Here is a 22,700-nt window from a genome sequence, read left to right as displayed (position 1 = left end):
CACTCCAATAACTTTGCTAAGAAAACCCCATGAGTCACAAAGAGTCTGAAATGATTAAACAACAAAATTATTGTTAATAAATTATTTAGTCACGTATGTTGATGTTTGTGCAATTTTACTAGACTTGGTTTTGATACTGAAAGAGGAAAGAAGATATAGGATGAGAGGTTTCTCCGGTTTTTTTAAACCTAGGTGGTAACTAAAAGCAAATTAATCAGTGAGAAAGTTGTACATGCCTATTAATTTATAAGGAAACATAAAATTATACCCCGTTGATTTCTTTAGAACTCTAGGTAAGAATTAATATAGAAACAAGCCAGTATCACTTAGAGAGAGATGAGGATCAGTAGGGCCCACAGCAGTACATCACATATCTCAGCTAGGGTCTATGTGAAAGGTAGTCTTAATGTCTTTTTTTTATTATTATTATAGCTTTTTATTTATAAGATATAAGCATGGGTAATTTTTCAGCATTGACAATTGCATAACCTTTTGTTCCAACTTTTCCCCTCCTTCCCCTCACCCCTTCCCCCAGATGGCAGGTTGACCAATACATGTTAAATATGTTAAAGTATAAATTAAATACAATATATGTATATATGTCCAAACAGTTATTTTGCCGTCTAAAAGAATCGGGCTTTAAAATATTGTACAATTAGCCTGTAAAGGAAATCAAAAATGCAGGCGGACAAAAATAGAGAGATTGGGAATTCTATATTGTGGTTCATAGTCATCTCCCACAGTTCTTTCGCTGGGTGTAGCTGGTTCAGTTCATTACTGCTCTATAGGAACTGATTTGGTTCATTTGGTCATGTTGAAGAGGGTCATATCCATCAGAATTGATCATCTTATAGTATTGTTGTTGAAGTATATAATGATCTCCTGGTACTGCTCATTTCACTCAGCATCAGTTTATGTAAATCTCTCCAGGCCTTTCTGAAGTCATTCTGCTGCTCATTTCTTACAGAACAATAATATTCCATAATATTCATATGCCACAATTTACCCAGCCATTCTCCAATTGATGGGCCTCCATTCTGTTTCCAGTTTCTGGCCACTACAAAGAGGGCTGCCACAAACATTTTTGCACATGTGGGTCTTTTTCCTTTCTTTAAGATCTCTTTGGGATATAAGCCCAATAGTAACACTGCTGGATCAAAGGGTATGCACAGTTTGATAACTTTTTGAGCATAGTTCCAAATCATTTTCCAGATGTATCAGTGTCCCAGTTTTCCTAAATTCCCTCCAACATTCAGCATTATCTTTCCCTGTCATTCTAGCCAATCTGACAGGTATATAGTGGTATCTCAGAGTTATCTCAATTTGCATTTCTCTGATTAATAATGACTTGGAGCATCTTTTCATATGGCTAGCAATAGTTTCAATTTCTTCATCTGAAAATGGTTTGTTCATATCCTTCAACTATTTATCAGTTGGAGAATGGCTTGATTTCTTATAAATTAGAGTCAATTCTTTATATATTTTGGAAATGAGGAAATGAGGAAAAATGTTTTCCCAGTTTATTGCTTCCCTTCAAATAGGTCTTAATGTCTTGACTCCTTTTGAAGGGAATTTTCCCACTGGGAATTTTTAACATTTGTTTTCTTTCTCACAGGCATTTTCTCTCTCATACTCCAATCCAAAGAGTCATAAATGTAAAGTAAGTGACAGTGCTGCTTCTGAGTAATGATATTAATTAGATTGTTTGAGTATTTTACTTGATACATCATTGCCTATAACAATATAGGTTTCTGTAGGTGTCCTTGTTATTCCCAGTTTTCAGATAGGGAAAGTAAGGCCAACTGAGGTTAAGTGACTTGCCCAGAGACACATAATCATTAAGTCAATAAGAATGGATTTGAATTTCTCTTCTTGATTGTAGGTCTAGCACCATTTAGCAGCCACGGGGAAAAAACATGTGAGCAGTCAAAAGAAAAAATATTCGAGCAAAGAACTGAAAGGCTTCCAATCAGGAAAATTCAGTTTTGAATAGTTCCAAAATATCTTTTTATGTATGGGCTATATACTATTGTATATATTGATACTTATGCTGATAAAATACATCCAAAGTTAAAACTTTACCCCAAAATATCTAAAGATAGAATAGCAGACAAAATTTTTAAAGTGTGACGATAAAGAACAATGCAATAGTATTATAAGCACAATCCAAGCAGGAAGCAAAATCATCTTCTCTTAAAAGTGCTGTGGAAAAAATACCACACTCTTCTTGTCAGGTCAGATTATTGAACATTTCATTAGACAGTTGTATGTGATGACCACGCTAGCACCCAGGATACTCAGAATCAGCCAGAGTCAGGATAAGCAAAAATCCTTCATCTTTATTCTCAGTCTTTAGACGCAGGATTGAACAGGAACAGAATCTCTGCCACTGCCTTCTCCCTCATCTACCACCAAGAGTGACCCTGGCTAGTCTTATTCCACCCCCTAGTCCCTCCTACAATCCTCTATACACCAATCATTGAGCCAGCACAGGATAGTGTGAAGGACCATTTTCCAAGCATATTCCCATAGAGAATTGTCCAATCGGTAGTTAGCTTCAAGTGTTCAGCAGTCCTGATCTCAGTGCATCAACTCAGTAGTTTCAGCCCTCTACAGGGAACCATCCTTTAGGAAGCCTGACCTACTGGTGGCCAGCATTTGAAATTTTTTGTACAGCTACTGAAATAGGGAGAGAAAATATCAAATATAAAGGTTACTGCTATCTCTAGAGTCCAGATTAAGATATAGAAGAAAATTGCTGAAGCAAGCACAAGCAATGCTGATTTCTTATTTGGGGGTCAATGACAATTTAACAAAAATTAAGCAAGTTTTGGTTCTACACAACTGTGGTTCAAATGGATACATGAGTGATGAATTTATCCAAAAGAAGAATGCAAAATAAGTGCACGAGGTTGAAATTTAAAAAAAATCCCCACTAATAAACTAATTAGAAATCATTTTTCCCTGATCTAACCTCATAGAACGTTTTTCATTTTTTATGTACTTTTTGGTGGGAGGGAAAGCAGGGTGCAATCAGGACCAATGATTTGTGCTGTGTTTATCTATGTGCATGTCTTGTCCTCCAGACTATCAATTAATCACTAAATTATAAATTCATAAAAATCAAGGGCCTTGTCATTTGAGTTCAATCTCTAAAACCCTTAGTAATAGGTATTTAGTTAAATGTTTGGTGATAAATAAATGAATGATCCTACCAATAGAAATTATGTTGCAATATTCCTCAATAGATTATGCTTCCATACTGTATTCTAAGAGCTTGTTATGAATTTGGTCACTATCAGCCTTTCATTAAATTGGGGTTTTTTGGTTGTTGGGTCGTCCCCCCTCGCTTTTGATTTCCTTGTCACTACCTACTTAGAAAAACTTGGGATCTTTATGTGACTATTTCTGTTTAATCTACTTGCTAGTGCTAAAAATAGCCTATTTAGTTCCCAATTCAATTGTGACATATTTTGCTGTAAATAAAAGCTTCATTCTTCAAAATGGATATAATTCCTTCTGTTTCAAGTGCCATTTAAAGTTTGACAGATTAATTTTACATTTGGCATGGCAAATAGAGTTTTGGAAGCCCTGGGTTTAAATCCTATCTCAAGTCATTTATTCTTTCTAGGTTTCAATTTCTTCATCTATAATAATATACTATGGTAGCTACCTCATGGAGTTGTTATGAAGTTTAAATGAGAAAAGGTATATAAAGCATCTTGCAAATGTTAGTGATAATTAATGTGATTGTTCTATAGCTTGATATCCTCAAAGTAGAATCATAGAATGTCAGATTGGAAAGGACTTTGGCCAACCCTCTCATTTTACAGATGAAAAAACTAAGGTATAGAGAAGCCAAGTAACAACCACATACTTAGTAACACAATAAGGATGAGAAAAGCTTTTTTGACTCCCATAAAATCTTTCTCTATACTATTCCAGGATCATATTACTACTTATGATTTAATAACTCCATTTTTCCTATATAATCCTTTATTTAGACATTTTGTATATGAAGGGGGAGAATTTTGAGTGACCAAGAACTTGAATGTTATACTCTCATCTTATTTTTAAACAAAGAAATTATGCATAAATACCAAGTCCAAGTGGTTAGTTTGGAGATAAGATGAAAATAAGGAAGTATCAGAAAGCAAGCCAAAGATGTGGCTTCTGTCTCAGGTAGAAAGCTAGAAAGAGCACAGGGCATATCACTGCTGCTGCTGTTACTACTGCCACTGCTCTAGCTTTAAAAACAATAAAATGATTAATATTTATGCCTTTCCATTTGGTTATGCTTACAGTAGTTGCATCGCATCCTCGATGGAGAAAAACTTTGATTCCTACCCTGAGGCTTCTTGAGCCAGTCCTATCTTTTGATGAGAGAGAGAGAGAGAGAGAAAGAGAGAGAGAGAGAGAGAGAGACAGAGACAGAGAAAGAGACAGAGAGAGAGAGACAGAGAGAGAGACAGAGAGACAGAGAGAGAGAGAGACAGAGAGAGACAGAGACAGAGACAGAGAGGAGAGAAGAATTAACAGTAAAAGAGGGACAAAGACAGAGAGACAGAGTTAGACAGTGACGGAGAGAGACAAAGAACTCCCCCCTACTCAACTTCTCGTGAGATCTAAATGGACATATTTTTCAGCAAATGTGAAAACTATTAGTCTGTAAGTAAAATGCCTGGGAATCTTTCCATCTCTACAACTTGTTTCAGGTCTGCCTTATTTAACTAGGTCTTATTATAATTAAGACTTTTCATTTAATTGTTTCTCTGCAAGATGAATAAAATGAATAAGCTATTTTATAAAATCCTGGTGCTTAAAAGTTCTTTGCCCTTTGAAACCATGACTCTAGAGCCTTTAATATACATGTTTCATTTTAAAAGGTAAGAAAAGGCTTGCAAAGACTGAACTGATTTGGTACTTTATATTGAGTTCTAAAGACTCTAATTAGCTTTAATGAGTTTTTAAAAACACTGTTAATTCAGCATTGTGAAAACAATTGAAGATGCTTTATATCTCTAGAGATTTGAAGTGAAATCAGGAAAGGAAGGAGTGTAAATGTAGTCATGGCTTAGCAAAGAGTTCAAATCATCTCATTTCACTTAGCATCAGTTCATGTAAGTCTCTCCAGGCCTCTCTGAAATCATCCTCCTAATCATTTCTTATAGAACAATAATATTCCATAACATTCATATGCCATAACTTATTCAACCATTCTCCAACTTATAGGCAATGGATGCCTATCATCTGAATAGATCAATTTCCAGTTTCTAACCACTATAAAAAGGGCTGCTTCAAACATTTTTACACATGGGTTTGTTTCCCTCCACACTGCTGGGTCAAAGGGTATGCACAGTTTGATAATTTTTTGAGCATATTTATTGCTCTCCAGAATGGTTGGATCCATTCACAGTTCCACCAACAATGTATCAGTGTCACAGTTTTCCCACATCCCCTCCAGCATTCGTCATTATCTTTTCCTGTCATTTTAGCCAATCTGAGAGGTGTGTAGCGGTGCCTCAGAGTTGTCTTAATTTGCATTTCTCTGATCAATAGGGATTTAGAACACATTTTCATATGACTACAAATGCTTTTAATATCCTCATCTGAAAATTGTTCATATCCTTTGACCATTTATTAATTGGAAAATGATTTGAATTCTTATAAATTTGAGTCAATTCTCTGTATATTTTAGAAATGAGGCCTTTACAGAACTCTTAAATGTAAAAATGTTTTCCCAATTTATTGTTTCCCTTCTAATCTTGTCTGCATTTGTTTTGTTTGTAAAAAAAAAAAAAAAAAAAAAAAAAAAAAAAAAAAGGTCTTAAACATTTTTTAAGTAGCAGAACATACTTCATCAGTACATCCATTATCTCTCTTTCTTGAGACAGGATCATTTTCTTTAATAATCACATATCCTTGTACATTAATGCTCAAGATTCTCTATAGTAATACCCCAGCAGTGCATGTCATATCAGATGCCATAATCATCAGATGACTTTACCCTTTTCCCTATAACAACTTAGGACCTACTAGATCCAATTCTCTCAATACCTTATTACAGACCTGGTTACCTAAATAAAGTAATTAATGCTGAAAGAGGCATATCATGGCTTGATATGCTTTACATAACACTTTCAACAAGATTCAACAAGAATCTCCTCTTCTTTATCACAAAGAAAATTTAAGTTTTCTTTTGTTTGAGAGTAATTGAGGAGGGAAGGGATAGACTTTTCCAAAACCCATCCTGACAGCTTCCTAAACTGTGAATTCACAATGCTTAATAAATGTTTGTTGATGGATTGGTTGATTAAAAGATAATGGAGTGGTTTGCCATTTCCTTCTTCAGATCATTTTATGGATGAGGAACTGAGGCAAAGAATTAAAATCTTGCCCCAGGTCACATAGTTTTTAAATGTCTGAGGCTGAATTTGAACTCAGAAAAATGAGTCTTACTGACTCCAGACCTAGCACTCTATCCACTACCACCTACCTACCAACATCAAAAAATATATATATTCATAAATATATATGTGTGTTATATATCTCTATTAAGATCTCTATTACTGTGGATGCCACATCACCAACTTAGCATGTTGTACAAAGAAAACTTCGTAGAACAATGGTAGACCTACAATCAGAAAAATTGAGTTCAAAACTTGCCTCATATGATTATTAGCTGCGTGACTGTAAGCAAATTACTTGATCTCTATCAACCTCAGTTTTCACATTTATAAAATGGAGGCAAAAATAGCATATAATTCCCAAAGAATCTTGTGAGGATAAAAGTAGATGATATATGTATTCAGTTACAAATATTAAATTATTATACAAATGCTACCTATTATTTTTACTTGGTCCAGAAAGCCTAAGAGGATGAACCTTAAGTTTAGCTCAGGTGAATCAATGATCAGCAATCATTTACTACATACAGACTCTGTGCCAAGCTACTGGGAAATAATGGAATGGTTTGCCATTTCCTTTTTCAGATAATTTTATTAATGATGAAACTGAGGCAAAGAGAGCCATAGAACTAATAGGGGTCAGAAAAGTTTAGTACAGAATATTAGGTAAAATCATCCTTGATTGTAACTCAGTGAAGTAAAAAGTTCAGAAATGAACCTTGACATCTACTTTACATTCTAATGTCTTCTTCCAGTGGAGATCCCCTTTCTTTTCTGAGAAAGGACTCTTGTGATAAGACTGCATATGTACATGCACAGATATTATTTGTTGAAAATATGATGGAAGACAAAAGCTATTTAAAATTTAAGCTTCATAATGAGGGAAGAGAACAAGCATTAATAAAGCTCCTCTATAAGCCAAGTACTATATACTATATGCTTTAAAATACTATCACATTTGAATCTTACAATAGCCCTGGGAAGTAGATTCTATTACTATCCCTATTTTATGGTTGAGGAAAAGCAGAGGTTAAGTAACTCTCCCAGGAGCACACAATTAGAAAGTGTCTAATTCTGGTTTTGAAGTCAGGTCTTCCTGATTTCAATAGTGAAACCATTCTGCTTAAATCATGGGATGCAGTCAGTCTTTTCTGTTCTGAGTAATGCTTCCTTCATGTTATCTCTACTGGTAATTTCTTCAAAGGTATTCTCCACTCATAAGAATATTGGTAAATGTGCACCCTGGGACCTTGGAGAAGATCCTATTTAGGGAATGAAGTTTATAATAAAACAGTAATGGAAGTAGCCTGTGATTTTGCTATATGCACCTAATTTAATGCCCAAGAAGAGAACTAAAAACACAAAAGGAATCTCATACCCAGTCTAGTAAAGAGGAAGTTAACATCCTCTTGGCTACCTGAGGGTTCCAGGATATACTAAGCTAACACTCTGAACTAGTATAATACAAATGCCAATTTTGTAGTTCAGAAGTTCCAGTAAGGGAAGCATAGAACATTGTTTTCCCATTGGCTCTCTCTGTGTGTGTACATGCACCTTACTGCTCTAATGGAAAGATTCAGGTTCAGAAGGAGCAATCAATTCTCAAAAAATCATTTATTAAATATATATTCAATGACGGTGGGTAGGTTGCACAGTTGTTAGAGAGCCAGACCTGGAGCCAGGAAGACTTCTCTTCCTGTTTGCCTCAGATTTTTATTTGCAAAATGAGAAGAAGAAGGAAGTGGCAAACCAATCCATGTCTTTGTCAAAAAAATTCCAAATGGGGTCATGAAGAGTCAGACACAACTAAAAACAACTGAACAATAACAGCTTTATGCTAGATATTATACTAGATACTAAAGATAGACAAACAAAAGCAAGATATTCCCTACCCTTAAGGTACTTACATTCTCCTAGGGACTAGGGGTGGAGGCAGGAAAGTAATATAAAGTATATCCACAGATAAATTCAGAATATATACAAAATTAATAATGTGAAGAAGGCCAGTAAAAAGTGAAGAAGTTAGGAAAAGTCTCTTTATTGAGACATCTCTAAAGCTGAGATGTGAAGGCAGTTAAGGGCCCCATGAAGCAGAGAAAAAGAGAGGGATAGGAAATAGGGATAGTTATATAGTACCTACTATGTGCCACAAAGTTTGTATACACTTTTTACAAATATTATTTAATTTGATACTTACAACAACCCTGGGAAGAAGATGCTATTACAATCCTCATTTTACAGTTGAAGGAAGTAAGGCAAATTGTTAAGTGACTTGTCCAGGATCACATAGCTAATAAGTGCCTGAGGTCAAATTTGAATTCAGGAAGATCAGAAGCCTTCAGGACTCCAGGCCCAGCACTCTGTGCACTATAACACCATTTAGCTGTCCAAGAACTGGATAGCCATCATTAAAAGATGAATCAGCACTCTATTCACAGCACAACCAACTGTGAGGAGGTGAGGAGGAAGAGCATTGCAGTCATGTGCAAGGAGTGGAAGATCATAGGTAGGGAAGAGAAAGAAAGCTATCTTGATTAAAACATATCATATAAGAGATGGAGTATTCTATAAGCAGATAGGTAAAGTCAGTTAGTGAATGACTATAAATTCTGGGATTTGCATATTAATCTAAAGGCAAAGTGTAGTAAATGGGACCTCTTTAGAGAATTCAGTTAGGTGGTAAGATGGATAGAATATTGGACTTAGAGTCAGAAAGGCTTGCCTTGTGATCCTGGACAAGTTACTTAACTGCTCTTAGCCTGTTTCCTCATCCCTAAAATGATAATAGATTAAATAAAATAGCACATGTAAAGTATTTTGCAAATCTTAACACAACATATAAAATCCATGGTCAGAACTATATATTAGGTGTGCAGTTTGGCAACTGAAGAGAGGGAGGGAGGGAGATAGAGAGACCAATTAGGAAGTTATTATAACAGTTTAGGCAAGAAATGATGAGGGATTAGATGAGGGTGGTTAGGGAATGAGTAGGAAAAAGTGATTGGATCAGAAATATCAGAGATGCTGAGAAGGTGAAATCAGCAAGTCTTGGCAAATAATTGTATATGGGAAAAGAAAGAAAATGAAGGGTCAAGGCTGACTATTAGATTGTGAACTTGGATAACTGGAGGAGGAACCCAAAAAAGAAATAGAAAAATTATAAGGAGCAGTAAGTTTAGGGAGAAAGATAATGAATTTGATTTTGGTTTTCAATATGTTGACTTTGAGATATTCAAGGGGAACTTTTCAGTAGGTAGTTGGAGATGCAGGGTTTCAGCTCAAGGAAATAACAGTATTTGTCCAAAGAAGATGGTGGCAAACTACATAAGAATGACCCAATTCCAAAGGATCCCTAAACTAAAATCATTACCTGTGGGTAATGAAAATAATATATTTTCTTAAACATCCTGTACTTGAGATATTTCCATGACACTATACCTAATATAGCAAAAAGAGCAAATGAAAAGTATTGGTCTCCATTTAATTTCCAAAATAGGCAATATCATATTTACATCTGTATATATGTATGAGTGTGTGTGTGTGTGTGTGTGTGTGTGTGTGTGCAGTCCTGGTCAAGGATGTATCAGGAGATGGTCAAGAAGTCAAAAATCACAAAAAAAAAAGATTATTAAGGGGAATTGGCATCATTTTATAGAAATTATGGTAAGTTCAGAAGTTCTGTGCTATTTTATTTAGGATGGTGATATTAAAAAAAAAAACTATTTGCTCTGTTTCTGTAATTTCTCCTTCTATACATTTGAAACTCTTATAGGAAAAAAATGCCATTGGTTCAGAGACTTCAATTTTCAGTTTGAGCTAATTCTTGAGCCTGTATATACCAGAGGAAATTCCACCTAATATAGAAATTTGGAAGTACAAACTAACTGGATTGCTAGGTGTATTGTTAGTACATACTTAGGAAGGGACCTGTTGATGCAAGAGTCAGTTATCACTGTTAACACCACTGCACAGCTCAAATCTCAGGGCTTCCAGACACCAAATTTTAGGATGGGCGTTGAGTACTTAGTACTTAGCACAGTGCTACATAGGTGCTATATAAATGCTTATTCCCTTCCTCCTCATCTCTCCTTCATGGAGCCCTTTACAATGTTCCTTTCTCAACTTTAGTTACATCTTCATAAGTGACCTTTTCTGACTCTTGCCATTTATGTCTACTCTCCCTTATATCACCATGTATTTATTTTGTCTAGATCCTACATTTATTTATTTTTGATGTATTATATACCATCCTCCATCAAAGTTGAATAACAAAATATTTCGACTAAGGACAGTTTGGTATGCTTCTTAGGTAACTTGGTGGACAGAATCTTTGTTAATCATCAGAGAACTAGCCTAAAAAAAATTGGAGAGAGTCATTAGAAAACTATAAAGAAGGTGATGAATTGTTTTGATGATAGCAACTACTTGAAGACCATCCATTAAAATATAGAAGGATCCTATGATAGGCATTCAAAGCTAGAACAGAACTCAGAAGTGATCTAGAGGCTCATAGAAGTTACATGATTTGCCAGGCCTAATCTTCCTTAAAAGAGGAAGCATCAAAATGGATGAGAGTATGGATCTTTGAAGAACAAAGAAGAGGTTGATCAGCCTGATCAGTGGATTAAAACAACTGAAATCAATTGAAAAAATTATTTGCTTGGGAATCATTTTAGTTCCCTTTAGGCTTAGTATCACCTAGTCATCCCTAGCCAACATGATCATCTTGCCTTTTGTCCCACTTTCAAAATTAAGCCACTTTCAACACTGGTTTTTTGGGTGGAGGGGGGGCATCTAGGTGGCACAGTGGGTAAAGTGGGGAGGGTTTGGAATCAGGAAAAACTCATCTTCCTGAGTTCAAATTTAGTTTCAGTCACTTATTAGTTATATGACCCTAGGCAAGGCACTTAACCCTCTTTGCATCAGTTTCTTCACCTGTTAAAAAAAAAAAAACCAAAATTGGAAAAGAAAATGGCAAACTAGTCCAGCATCTCTGTCAAGAAAACCAAAAAATGGTATCATGAAGGATGGGATACAATGAACAACAGCAATAATGAAACCTTGTTTTCCAATGTTTGTTCAGAAAATCATTATCTTTTTTTTACTTGGTTTTGTTCCATTTATTTAATTTTGGCTAAGGTAACTGGGGTTAAGTGACTTGCTCAGGGTCACACAGTAAAAAATATTAAATGATTAAGACCAGATTTGAACTCAGATACTCCTGACTTCAGAGCTGGTGCTCTATCCACTGTGCCATTTAGCTACCCCAAGAAAACACTTATCAAATTAATATTGCCACTGTAACTGGCAAGGGAACTTAGTCTATGGCAATTTACTTTCCAATAGTGTCATTACTAATTTTTGTGATTATCTCTAAATCAAATTTTTTTTTCTGTGCCATTACCCCATGTATTGCATTTTCCTAGAGACAAAAACTCTCATTTTTTATTTTTGTATCCCTAATAGCACAGTATCTGGAACATATTAGGTGCTTAAGAAATGCTTGTTAATCAGAATTTATCCTAGAGCAGAGATGACTTAAAGTCCTCTCCAAATATCTAAGTGGTTGTCCAATGAAGGAAGATTAAACATTCTTGTTTCCAGAAAGCAGAAGAAAGACCAAATTAATTTTTGGTAATTTTCATTACCAATGGCAATATTCATTTTATTATAAGGAGAAGTTTCCTTACTATTAATACTGTCCAGCAATGAATTCAAATACCAATAAAGGTCTTCAAATAGAGCTGCAACCATCACTTGACCAAGATGTTCTAGCTTTGCAATAGGAGTTGGACTATGTCTGAGGAACCTTAGGTTGAGCTCCTATAACTGTAAACTGAATATCATAAAATAAAAACAAAAATCTGACAACCTCATCCTCTCTCCTAAAGGAACTTAGATGCTGCTAGTTTTTCATTAATACGTATAAAGAAAGCTAAGGACAAATCTCAAAAAATGAAAAAAGGGCATAGGAACATGTGATTGTTTGGTAGTGTTTTCTCCTATCTTTAATCTTTTTATTTTCATTTAATTTTAATAATGCTAATCTGAAACTAGTTCAAAAATACAGGCAATCACAAATTTAAACACACCCACTTTCCTTTCTTTCCTGATTCCTTTCCTTTCCCAATAGCCTAGAGCAATTATGTAATAATCATTATGGAGTATCATATACTCCATTCTGGATTCCATGCTGGAATCATTATATAGCAGAAACATTTTAAATGACTTCTCTTAGCACAGGCCTGTGTTTGTAGAGAGTGGTACACAGAAAGAATCATAGATTTTAAAAGAACTTGGAGATTTAGTCCAAGGGTTTCCAGTTTTTTTGTGTATCTATATCCTTTGGATTTCAGTGAATCTTCCTGAACACCCTATTCAATTTTTTAAAATAGATTTTAGAGTTTACCCTACATTTCCACATAAGAATCAATAGGATAACGTAGGGTGATTTTTTTCCTAACAGATACTCCCTATTGTTTTGACAAACTTCTTGTGCTCCCTGGGATTATTGGTACCCCAGGCTGAGAATCTCTGATTAGAACCCCAATACAACCCCCTTGGTTTTATAAATGAAGAATCTGAGGATCAGAGAAATTAAGTTATATGCCCAAAATCATAGAGGTTATAAGTGGCAGAACTGGAATCCGAACTCAGGTCATATTCCTTCAAATCCAGCACTCTTTATGTTGCCTCCACAGTTAGACTGAATATCACAAACCTGACAAGCAGTTGGGTCTCCTTTGGGGAAAATGAATTTGCTTGGCTGTGATTTTTGATCGAATCTTTATATTGGACTAGAAAATCTGAAACTAGAATCACTGGGTACAATCGCTAAGACCTATGTTCCGGATCTCTTCACCATCACCTTTAACCTTGATTCCTTCCTCTGAACTAAATTAGCTCAAGAAGCCTTCAGACAATCAAAAGGCTTTGTAAGAAGCTTATTCTGTCCTCCCGTAACACAAGCTTGCTAAGTAAGCATAGAGACGCATCCCGTTTGCCAGCCAGTCAACAAACGTTTATGAAGCTCCGGGCATCGTCGGCCTATTTCTCCTACCCTATCTTAGGAGTTCGGCGATGGTAGGAAAAGGAATGGGAAGTACCAGGGGTCCTCAAACTTTTTAAATAGGGGGCCAGTTCACTGTCCCTCAAACTGTTAGAGGTCCGGACTACAGTAAAAACTATTTTAAAAAAAAGTTTTGTGGGCCTTTAAATAAAGAAACTTCATAGCCCTGGGTGAGGGGGATAAATGTCCTCAGCTGCCGCATCTGGCTTACTGGCCGTAGTTTGAGGACCCCTGCAGGGTCTTCTCCTTCCCTCTAGGAACAAACAAACTCAAGAGTTCAGGGCATTCAAGGAGAGATACCCTGGAGATCCTTCGACTATCTCACTGTCGGATGCTGGGCTCTAAGGAAAGATTAGCGTAGGTGGGCAGCCAGCAGAAACCAGCTGGGAAAGAGAAAAGCGAGTAAAGCCCTCCTCCACCGCATCCACAGCTAACTCCTAGGATGTGGGAGACTTTAGTTTGGTAGCTAGTTTGTTTCGTCGACAGATGTGCAGCCCGAGATTGCTTTGTGAGCAGTTCTCCAGGCCTGGGAGCTCTTCCCGAGAGTAAAAAACTCTTGATCGCTCTTAACTCTCCACTCGCTGCTCCCAATCCCAGGGATTGTCAGCAGGTGCGTTTCGGTTTTAGCCCATAACTCTCTTCTTCCCAGCCCACCCCTATCAATGGAGGGAGAGAAAGGGACTCGCTCAGTGTCTCCTGTCCCGCTCTTTTTTGGGGGATAGGAGGAGGGGAGAGGGATGGAGAGATAGGAAAGCCAATAGAGTGGAGGCGATGGGAAAGGGGGTGGGAAGTTAAAGTCAGGTCAGCGCTTCTGGTTTGCACCATCTAAGAGGTAGTTTGTTCCTGTTCCTTGCTTTTACACGGAGAAAGCAAATGGAGATTCGATAAAGGTTTAGCTACGGGTTAGGGGCGGGGCAAGAGCTTCTATGGACAGGTTGGGGGAGGATGGAGCCGAAGCGCCGAAGTCAATCAGATGTCAGGCATTTTCCCTTTTCCATCCCACTACCCTTTTTCCATCCTCCCCGATCTTGATTAATCACCCCCACTCCCCTGACCATCGCTTCCTTCTTGTTCCCAGACACTATACCTCTGAGACCAGAACTCCGAATTCAGGCTAATGGATGTAGATGATTTTAGTACCACGCTGAGTTTGTGTACTCGTGTGCCCGGCAAGGGCTTCCCAAAGTCCCTCCGGGAAGAAGGGTTTGTATTAGGCTTTATGTCCAGTCGCTTAGCACCTTTTTCTTCAGAAGAAATCTTGCTGGTTTTTATCTGCCCAAATGACAGACACATCGTCTGGCCTCTTGTTCCTAAGAGTTCACTCCCGCTTCTGTCCCTTGTCACCGCTACCTCACACCCGTCCTTCTTTGTTTTCCAGCTTGCTCAGAAATGTGATGTAACAAGACTAGGCAAAAAAATCTTTCCCTCTCTTCCTCCCTCTGTCATAGACATGCTCACATTTATCCACACACATATATAGGCATTCTACTCCCTATCGGGAGGTGAACACTTTGCACATTCTGGTCTGACCTGGAATCCAAAAGAAGGGCATTAGAAATCCCCTCGGGGAAAGCTGGACAGAAACAAGTACCTCCCTTTTCAGCATGATGCGGAGTCCGGGGACAAAACCAGTCCTGCCTCCTAGAAACGTGGAAATTAGCTGAGGAACAGCTGCTGTGGATTTTTTCTGGTGAGAGTGGGACTGGTTTCCGTTCCTTTACCCCTGAGCAAATCCTTTGGGAGACTGGAAAAGAAGCTCTGGGTACTGCCAAATAGTCCACTAGGTGTGTGACAATGAGTGCGAGGCTACTTGTGTGAGAGAGAAAGAGACCTGGAGTATTCGCAAAAGGAAACTTTCCTTGGATTTTTACCTCTGTGGCGTCAGCTCTGACAGAAGAAATTTAAGTATTGTTCTCCTTTAACTGAAGCAATTCATGACCTGGATGGAATAAAAGATGAGACCAGATGACATCAACCCGAGGACTGGACTGGTGGTAGCCTTGGTCAGTGTCTTCCTTGTTTTTGGCTTCATGTTCACTGTTTCTGGGATGAAAGGGGAGACCCTAGGGAACATACCCCTCCTTGCCATAGGACCTGCGATTTGTTTGCCGGGGATAGCTGCTATTGCTCTGGCCCGGAAAACAGAGGGCTGCACAAAATGGCCTGAGAATGAACTCCTCTGGTGCCGAAAACTCCCCTGCTTTAAAAAATCAAAGGACAAGGAAGTTATTGAACTGTTGAGGACCCCATCTGACTTGGAGTCAGGAAAGGGGAGTTCTGACGAGTTGGTCAAAAAGACATACCTCAGAGGCACTACCTCCCCAAAGGGAGAGGTGCCTGTAGCCAGTTCTATCACTACTACCATTGCTACAGAAGAGGAATCCAAAACTCTGGTCCAAAAGGAGGATCAGGATGAGGCTTCCAGATACCTGGAAGGGCACTGTCCTTCAGGTACCTTCTCAGCATCAGGGAGCACCCCCAAATACAGTGCCTTGGAACCAAAGCGCTCCACTTGGGACAGATCTGACTGCCCAGAACCTGAAGACAGTATTTTCTTTGTACCACAAGACAGTATCATCGTTTGTTCCTACAAGACCAGTCCCTATGACAGATACTGTTGTTACATCAATTCAAGCCAAATCCATTGGGAACATGAGACAGTAGTTTAAATGCTGCACAAAACCATATCTATGTTTATACACACATGGCGAATTTCAGCTATTAAAGGAAAAGAAACTACACTGCATGAAGTCTTCAAAATGTTAGAAATTGGCCTGGTATGTGATGGATATTCAGACCTCCTGTGCCTGAAGCCCTGTGAATGAGCATGTTTGAGGGTTGGGGAATTATTTTAGTGAGAAATGGTGAGGTCTATGAGGGACATATCTAGAGGATGTGAGAAGGTGACCAAGGAAATCAGAATTCAGATTCCTTATCTGTTAAATGATGTTGAATGTCTTACAAAATAGACCAAAAGTACTATGTGGTATCAGGAGCCAGCTATGTATAAAAAGTAACAAATGATGTATGAGAATATATGCTTTCAATAAGAGAATTTCTTCATTTCTGAAGAATTTTAAAAGACCAAATTTGTGCTCAATTGCATTAGATAATTGGGTGGGAGTTAGTTAAAAAGCTATTTATACTTATTTAGCTTCCCAATCAAGAAAATAGCTATATTCCTCCTTAGATGTTCCCTGGAAGTCCAAAGATAACTTTAAAAAGCTGAATTTTATTCCAGTTTTTTGATCTTCTAGCAATCACCATTCAGGGAACTGCATGTGTTAGCTAAAATAAAATGTCCACTGTTTTGTGAAAAACTCATATTTTTAGAATGTTATGTCAATTCTTAATCTGATTATTTAATGATTTTATTTGAAGTGTTTTCAATATATAATTATCTTACATATGTAATTTCCTCATAAAGTAAAACATGACATGGATGAAAGAATTATAGAGATTCAAATTAGTTTCAATAAATCAAAATTAATTTTTACAATACATGCAAATACCATTGAAAATATGGTTATAATTTTCCTGGGAATTATTATTTTCATATGCCGCTTCCCAAAGACTTTATGTATACACACAAACATATAAGCACACAGTAATTGCTGCAGCTATGAACAATGTGCCAAATTTGCATGAAACATATTGATTAACTATCTGGAAGCCTAGTGTTAGCATGCATGTTCACACAGACCCTAGATAGTCCAGTGTCATCAGGGTTAATGGCATAGAAAACTTTCTGATGAATAAAGATTTAATGATCTCTTAGCACTTCATAAAAAGGTCAATTTTATTTAGCCCAGATCTCACTATTTCTAAGAAAGCAAAAAACAAACAAACAAAAATCAACCATAGTGGAAATTTTACAAATATTTTCCATTTTATCTTTTCAGTGCCAATTACATAAGAGAGTAAGGGCAAGCAGCCCAAGTGAACATACATGTCTGTTTAATTGAAAGCTGAGATTAATATGGAGCAATGGTGATGTGTTTCATTCTGGGGGCAAAGAGGATCTCATAAACTTCAGACAATGATCATTAAAACATTTCTCACAGGTGTTTCTAGCCATTCGCCCTAAAAATACATGGGAGAAAAGAGAAACTGGATGATAATAAGTTGGGGGCTATTTCTTTCAGGTACATTAGACCTAATGGCATATCCCTTACATAAGGGCTAGAAAAGTTACTAGCATTTAGATTTTAAAATTTTACAAAATCACACTCGTCAGATCTATTTCAGACATATTTATTCTTTTTTTCTGTGCATAAGTGACTTATCCTATTGACTTTGAGCAAGTCACTTGACTTCTGAACCTCAATTTCTCATCTGAAAAATGAGAGGGTTGGACTACATCTGATCCTGTCAAAAGATACTTTGTATACTTGTATACTTCAAAGAAATGATTTATAATGAAATGCATGCCAAAGATAAAGAAATTTGTATAAATAACTGTGAGACTGAGTTTGCTATTGCTAAAAATGATTTTGTACACGTATGTGGAAGTAAAATTTTTCATATTACTGACTGTAACTTTATAACCAAAACTTATCGATGTCAGGGAGAAAACTAAGATTTTAGTTTGAGGAATTAGATTAGGGAAGAAGCATTTCATAAATAAATATGTAGCTCAACATAATGTAGCATATGGAAATGAGCTAAGCACAAAATAAATTTACAGACAGAATAAATGAAAATCTTTTATTGACATCATTATATCTATTTTTCCTAGTACTGTATTAATTAACACATGAGGACTATGGTAATGGTGTTAAGTGGTGGTCGAGGTGGTAATGGTAGAGATAGTAAACCATATCTGCATACTTGCTGAACGTGAAAATCACTGGTTTAACCTCTGGGAAAAGTCTAATGTGGTCAAACCTGTAGTAGATGTTTAGAGTATTTAGAAGTGAGTACGCAAACCCAAAAGTGATTGTATATTGCTGCTCCTTCAATATTATTTATTCATTTGGTCTAAGAAAGAGGCTCATTTAATGCTAGTCATAACAGGGCTGAAATAACCAGCTTGTTTCACATATTCTGGCTCTTCCCTTAATACATCATCTCCTCTTCTACCACAAAACTTCCAGTTTAAAAATTGGGCTTGACTTGAGGGCTACTATTTTAATAGTTGAAAGTCTTATATCACATTATCAATTTTCAGAATCACTAAATTCCCCATAATCCTTTCTCTTTAATACTGTGATGAAAAATCTTTGAGCTAAAACAGTAATTTAGTTCTAAATTATAAAAAGATATACTTTTTCTTCAAATAATATAAAATGAGAATGTAAATATATGTGATTTTTTTTTAAGGATCTAGACTACACTTCCCTCCTTACACTATGAAACAATGCAGCCTGATGCACAAAATCAGCAATTTCAAGTGCTACAGTCTATTATGACTTGCATACTTTCTTCACAATGTTTCCCTAATTCTCAAAACTTAAACCAAAAAATATAGAAAGAAGCATGAAATCCTCAAATAAAAAACTGTGCTCTAATTTCAAGCCATAATTCAAATGAACTGGTCATTTTGGCGTAAAGAGTAATGAAACATTAACATTACCCAGCTGGCATTGAAGAAATAGCCTTGCAGAACAAGTAGAAGAAGAATAGTTACTTTGTCATTTATTCAGTAATATTATTTCAATTTGATCTTTGAATAAATTTTTACTTGTGCTGTTAACTTTTTTCTTTCTGTATCTTCCTACTTTTTTTTTACATACTTGTAAAAATTCCTCACATCAAACTATTCTTGGCTGCCCAGCAATTTCAAAGCTGTTGCATATTTGGGAAGTTGTTTCAGTCTATCTCATGCTACAATCTTCATTTTGAGGAATTTTTTTAGATTTTTTTTTGTGATCACCACCTGTGATTTCATTGGTGAAAGAAAGTTTCTAATGAAGTAATTTCCTCTATAATATATAGATGGATTAGCAACTGTTCTTTGATGCCTGGCTTCAGACAGTTGCTAAGAAGTTAAATGATTTGTCCAGAATTGCACATCATTATGTGTTGGAGGCAGGATTTGAACTAGATCATTCTGAGTCCAAGGCCAATTCTCTAATCTCTATGGCAGGGATTCATAATAAATTATGATTTATTATCACAATACTGAATCAATTGCACAACCCCATATGGGGTTGTGACCCACAGTTTAAGAAGCTTTATTCTATGGGGATGGTATCAAATTCAAATAGAAACTGGGCCACTTAAAGAATGTAAGGATCCCTGTAGGACACCTACTGACACAGAAAATCATATACCATCATTAGCTATGCCCTATTGTAGTCTTATTTATTTTATTAAATTTTGACAATTATATGCCATATGATTCAGGTGGTACTCGGCAGCAGGTAGTATGTCTGCTTCTTCTGTTCTTCTGCTCTACTGTTCTACTGTCTATGGCTACCTCTCAATGTTATAATTTTCCTATAGCCTCCAGGTTCAAATATAAATGCTATGTTAGGTATACCAAGTCTTTAGAACCTAATTCATTTCTACCTTTCCAGTCTTCTTATACCTTACTCCCCATCATGGATTCTTTGAACCAGTGACATAGGCCTTCTAGTTCTTCCACAGACAAGAACCTCAATCTCTCAGCTTTGGCATTCTCTCTGGACATACTCCCAGTTGCTTGCACATTGTCTTCCCCATTAGATTAAAAACTCCTTGAGGACTGGGAATGTCTTTTGCCCTTTTTAAAAATTTCTAGCAGTTGATATAGTGCCTAGTATACAGCAGGCATTTAAAGATTGATTCATAATAAACCAAATGTAAATAAATTTAAGGGTAGAGGAATAGGATGAAGACTAAAAGTAAGAAAGGAAATTTTGGAATCTTCATAATCTTTCTCCCTCTCTCCCTCCTCCTCCTCCTCCTCCTCTTTCTTCTTCTTCTTCTTCTTCTTCTTCTTCTTCTTCTTCTTCTTCTTCTTCTTCTTCTTCTTCTTCTTCTTCTTCTTCTTCTTCTCTTCTTCTTCTTCTCTCTCTCTCTCTCTCTCTCTCTCTCTCTCTCTCTCTCTCTCTCTCTTTCTCTCTCCTTCTCTGTCTCTCTCTCTACCTCTCTCTTTGTCTCTCTCATTCTATAAAATACAAAATCTTGTCTCTTAAAAATTATGTAACTGAAGTGTTATTTATTTGTTGCATTATTTCCACTCAAATTGGAAGATAAAAGCTTTTTCAACACATATAAATGAGAAGAGCCAGTAATAATTCAAGCCAAAACTCAAAACTCTTAAAAAAAAAAGTGGGGAGGGAAGGTTGACTAGAACTATGAAGTTGCTTGCTAATATGTTTCAAATTAATCTTATTCCTCCCTTCTCTATTTTTCCAAAAAGATGTGGACATAATGGGACCCAATCTTCCATCTTTGCCATAGACAATATTTTGATCACTGAGATGGGAAGTTTCATTGGTTTCAGAGCCAAAAGTATTGCTTTGCCCAATAAGTCAATATTCACACCTTTTATCTTTATGTAGTGAGGCTGCATAAAATAATGTGTGGGATTGGAAACTTTAGCAATAAAGTGGAAATACACATTTGAATTGGATTTAAATCTTTTTCACTACCCTTCCTTCGCATCTGTGCTCTTCAATTCTGAGCTCAAATAGTTTTTTTTTTCCCTGCTTAATGAGAGCCTTGCAGATCATAAGATCATAGATCTAGAGATGAAAGAAACCTCAAATCTATTTAATCAAATTTCCTCCTTTTGCAAAGGAGGAAATTATGGCTCAGAGTATTAGGGAATTTTCCAAGATTGCAGAGGTAAATAAAAGTGTCAGAATTTGAACCAGATTCCCACTGGACCATGTAGCTTTTAAGAGTCCTTTTAATTCATTGACTCTAATTTTGAGACCACAGGCTGGTAAGGTGACAATTTCCCTGCTCTTCAGTTTCCTCACCTGAAATGGACAACTGCATGAAAATTGTTTTCCTAAATCCATAACTGACTTTCAGTCAACCTATCTCAATGTTTACCTGACAAAGCAAAACATATCAGGCCCTTGAGAGCATGGGCTCTCGGTTATATCTTCTTGTATCCCTCAGAGACTGGCCAGAGATTGTATTGTATACAATAGAAGTGAAAAAGTGTTGTTTGGTACTGCTGCACAAATATGCTCATACACATACATGTATGTGAAAAGCAAGAGAACTATTTCCTAGATCTGAGCCTTGTTATATGTTATCTAAGTTTTTCTTCAACTTGTTACATTTGGGGCCTACTATGGAGCAAGTCCTATGTAATGTTTTAAATGTGTTGCATGTGTGTGCATGCTCTATCACTGATTATGTACATAAGTAGAAGATAAAACCAATTAGAAATATAAACATTATATTACATTCCCTTGTACTGCTTTTTAAAAATATAGCCCTATAACATTAAAACTAAATGATATTTTTAATATTAGTCACCTCTTTATTTTAATAACAATTTTGTAGCTCAATGAACTGTTTTTGTATATGAGTCAAATGCTCATTTTGAAGCAGGGCTGCATTTATTTTTTTTTTAATTTGCTTTTTAAAGTTTCCTGCCTGCTGCCCAGTGGCAGTCTTCCCAGGATGGGTGTCAGAATGTAGCAGACACAGAAGGTAATAAAAGGGAACAAAGAAATGACTTTAAGCAGGAAATATATAGGTTTAACTTTGCCTTTTATAGAGATGTTCAGAATTCCAGGCCAATGCACAAAAGCTTATTTAATGTAGCTAAAATAGTAGTATTATTGCTCCTTGTATTAATGCCAAACAATTAATACTGTAGTTTAGCTACATTGAGAGTTAAATACATTTTTGAGGACCCACTGGGAAACCTAACTCCCATTTATAACATTGTTTCAGTGATAATTGCATCTTACAGCAAAAGAAGAGAATGAGGCTCACTCAGATCCCATGTTCTATTCTAATTTCTATTGCTGCAACTATGGTGAGCTTTGACCACCTTGCACTATCAGAAGGGTCCTCAGTGATTCAAGGAAAACTTCTCACACTCCAAGGTTTAGGAAATGGGGAACTAGGAGGAAGTCATTTTAAAGAGTTTGTAGCTTATACATACAGGATATTCTTAAATAAAGGATTGTCAAGTAAGAGAAAAAAACCTGAATTGGGGCACAGGTGATGAAGAGAACAACTAATTGTGATATTGTCATTCCCTATTTAGTTTTATTCCTAGCCATGTAACTATTTGGAATGAAATTCAGGTCCTCTCTCAATATGAT

The 22,700-nt window shown here is 36.4% G+C and overlaps 1 protein-coding gene across 1 annotated transcript; it reads left to right on the top strand.

Moving 5' to 3' along the window:
* The first annotated feature begins 15,140 nt into the window (after nucleotides 1-15,140).
* TMEM215 (transmembrane protein 215) lies at nucleotides 15,141-20,366 on the top strand. The gene has a single exon (XM_051973466.1). It carries the CDS (start codon nucleotides 15,432-15,434, stop codon nucleotides 16,143-16,145), a length of 714 nt encoding a protein of 237 aa, XP_051829426.1. The 5' UTR covers nucleotides 15,141-15,431; the 3' UTR covers nucleotides 16,146-20,366.
* Nucleotides 20,367-22,700: the final 2,334 nt, after the last annotated feature.

Source organism: Antechinus flavipes, chromosome 1 (assembly GCF_016432865.1).
Source record: "Antechinus flavipes isolate AdamAnt ecotype Samford, QLD, Australia chromosome 1, AdamAnt_v2, whole genome shotgun sequence".
NCBI lineage: Eukaryota > Metazoa > Chordata > Mammalia > Dasyuromorphia > Dasyuridae > Antechinus > Antechinus flavipes.
This window is presented reverse-complemented; position numbering and strand designations above follow the sequence as displayed.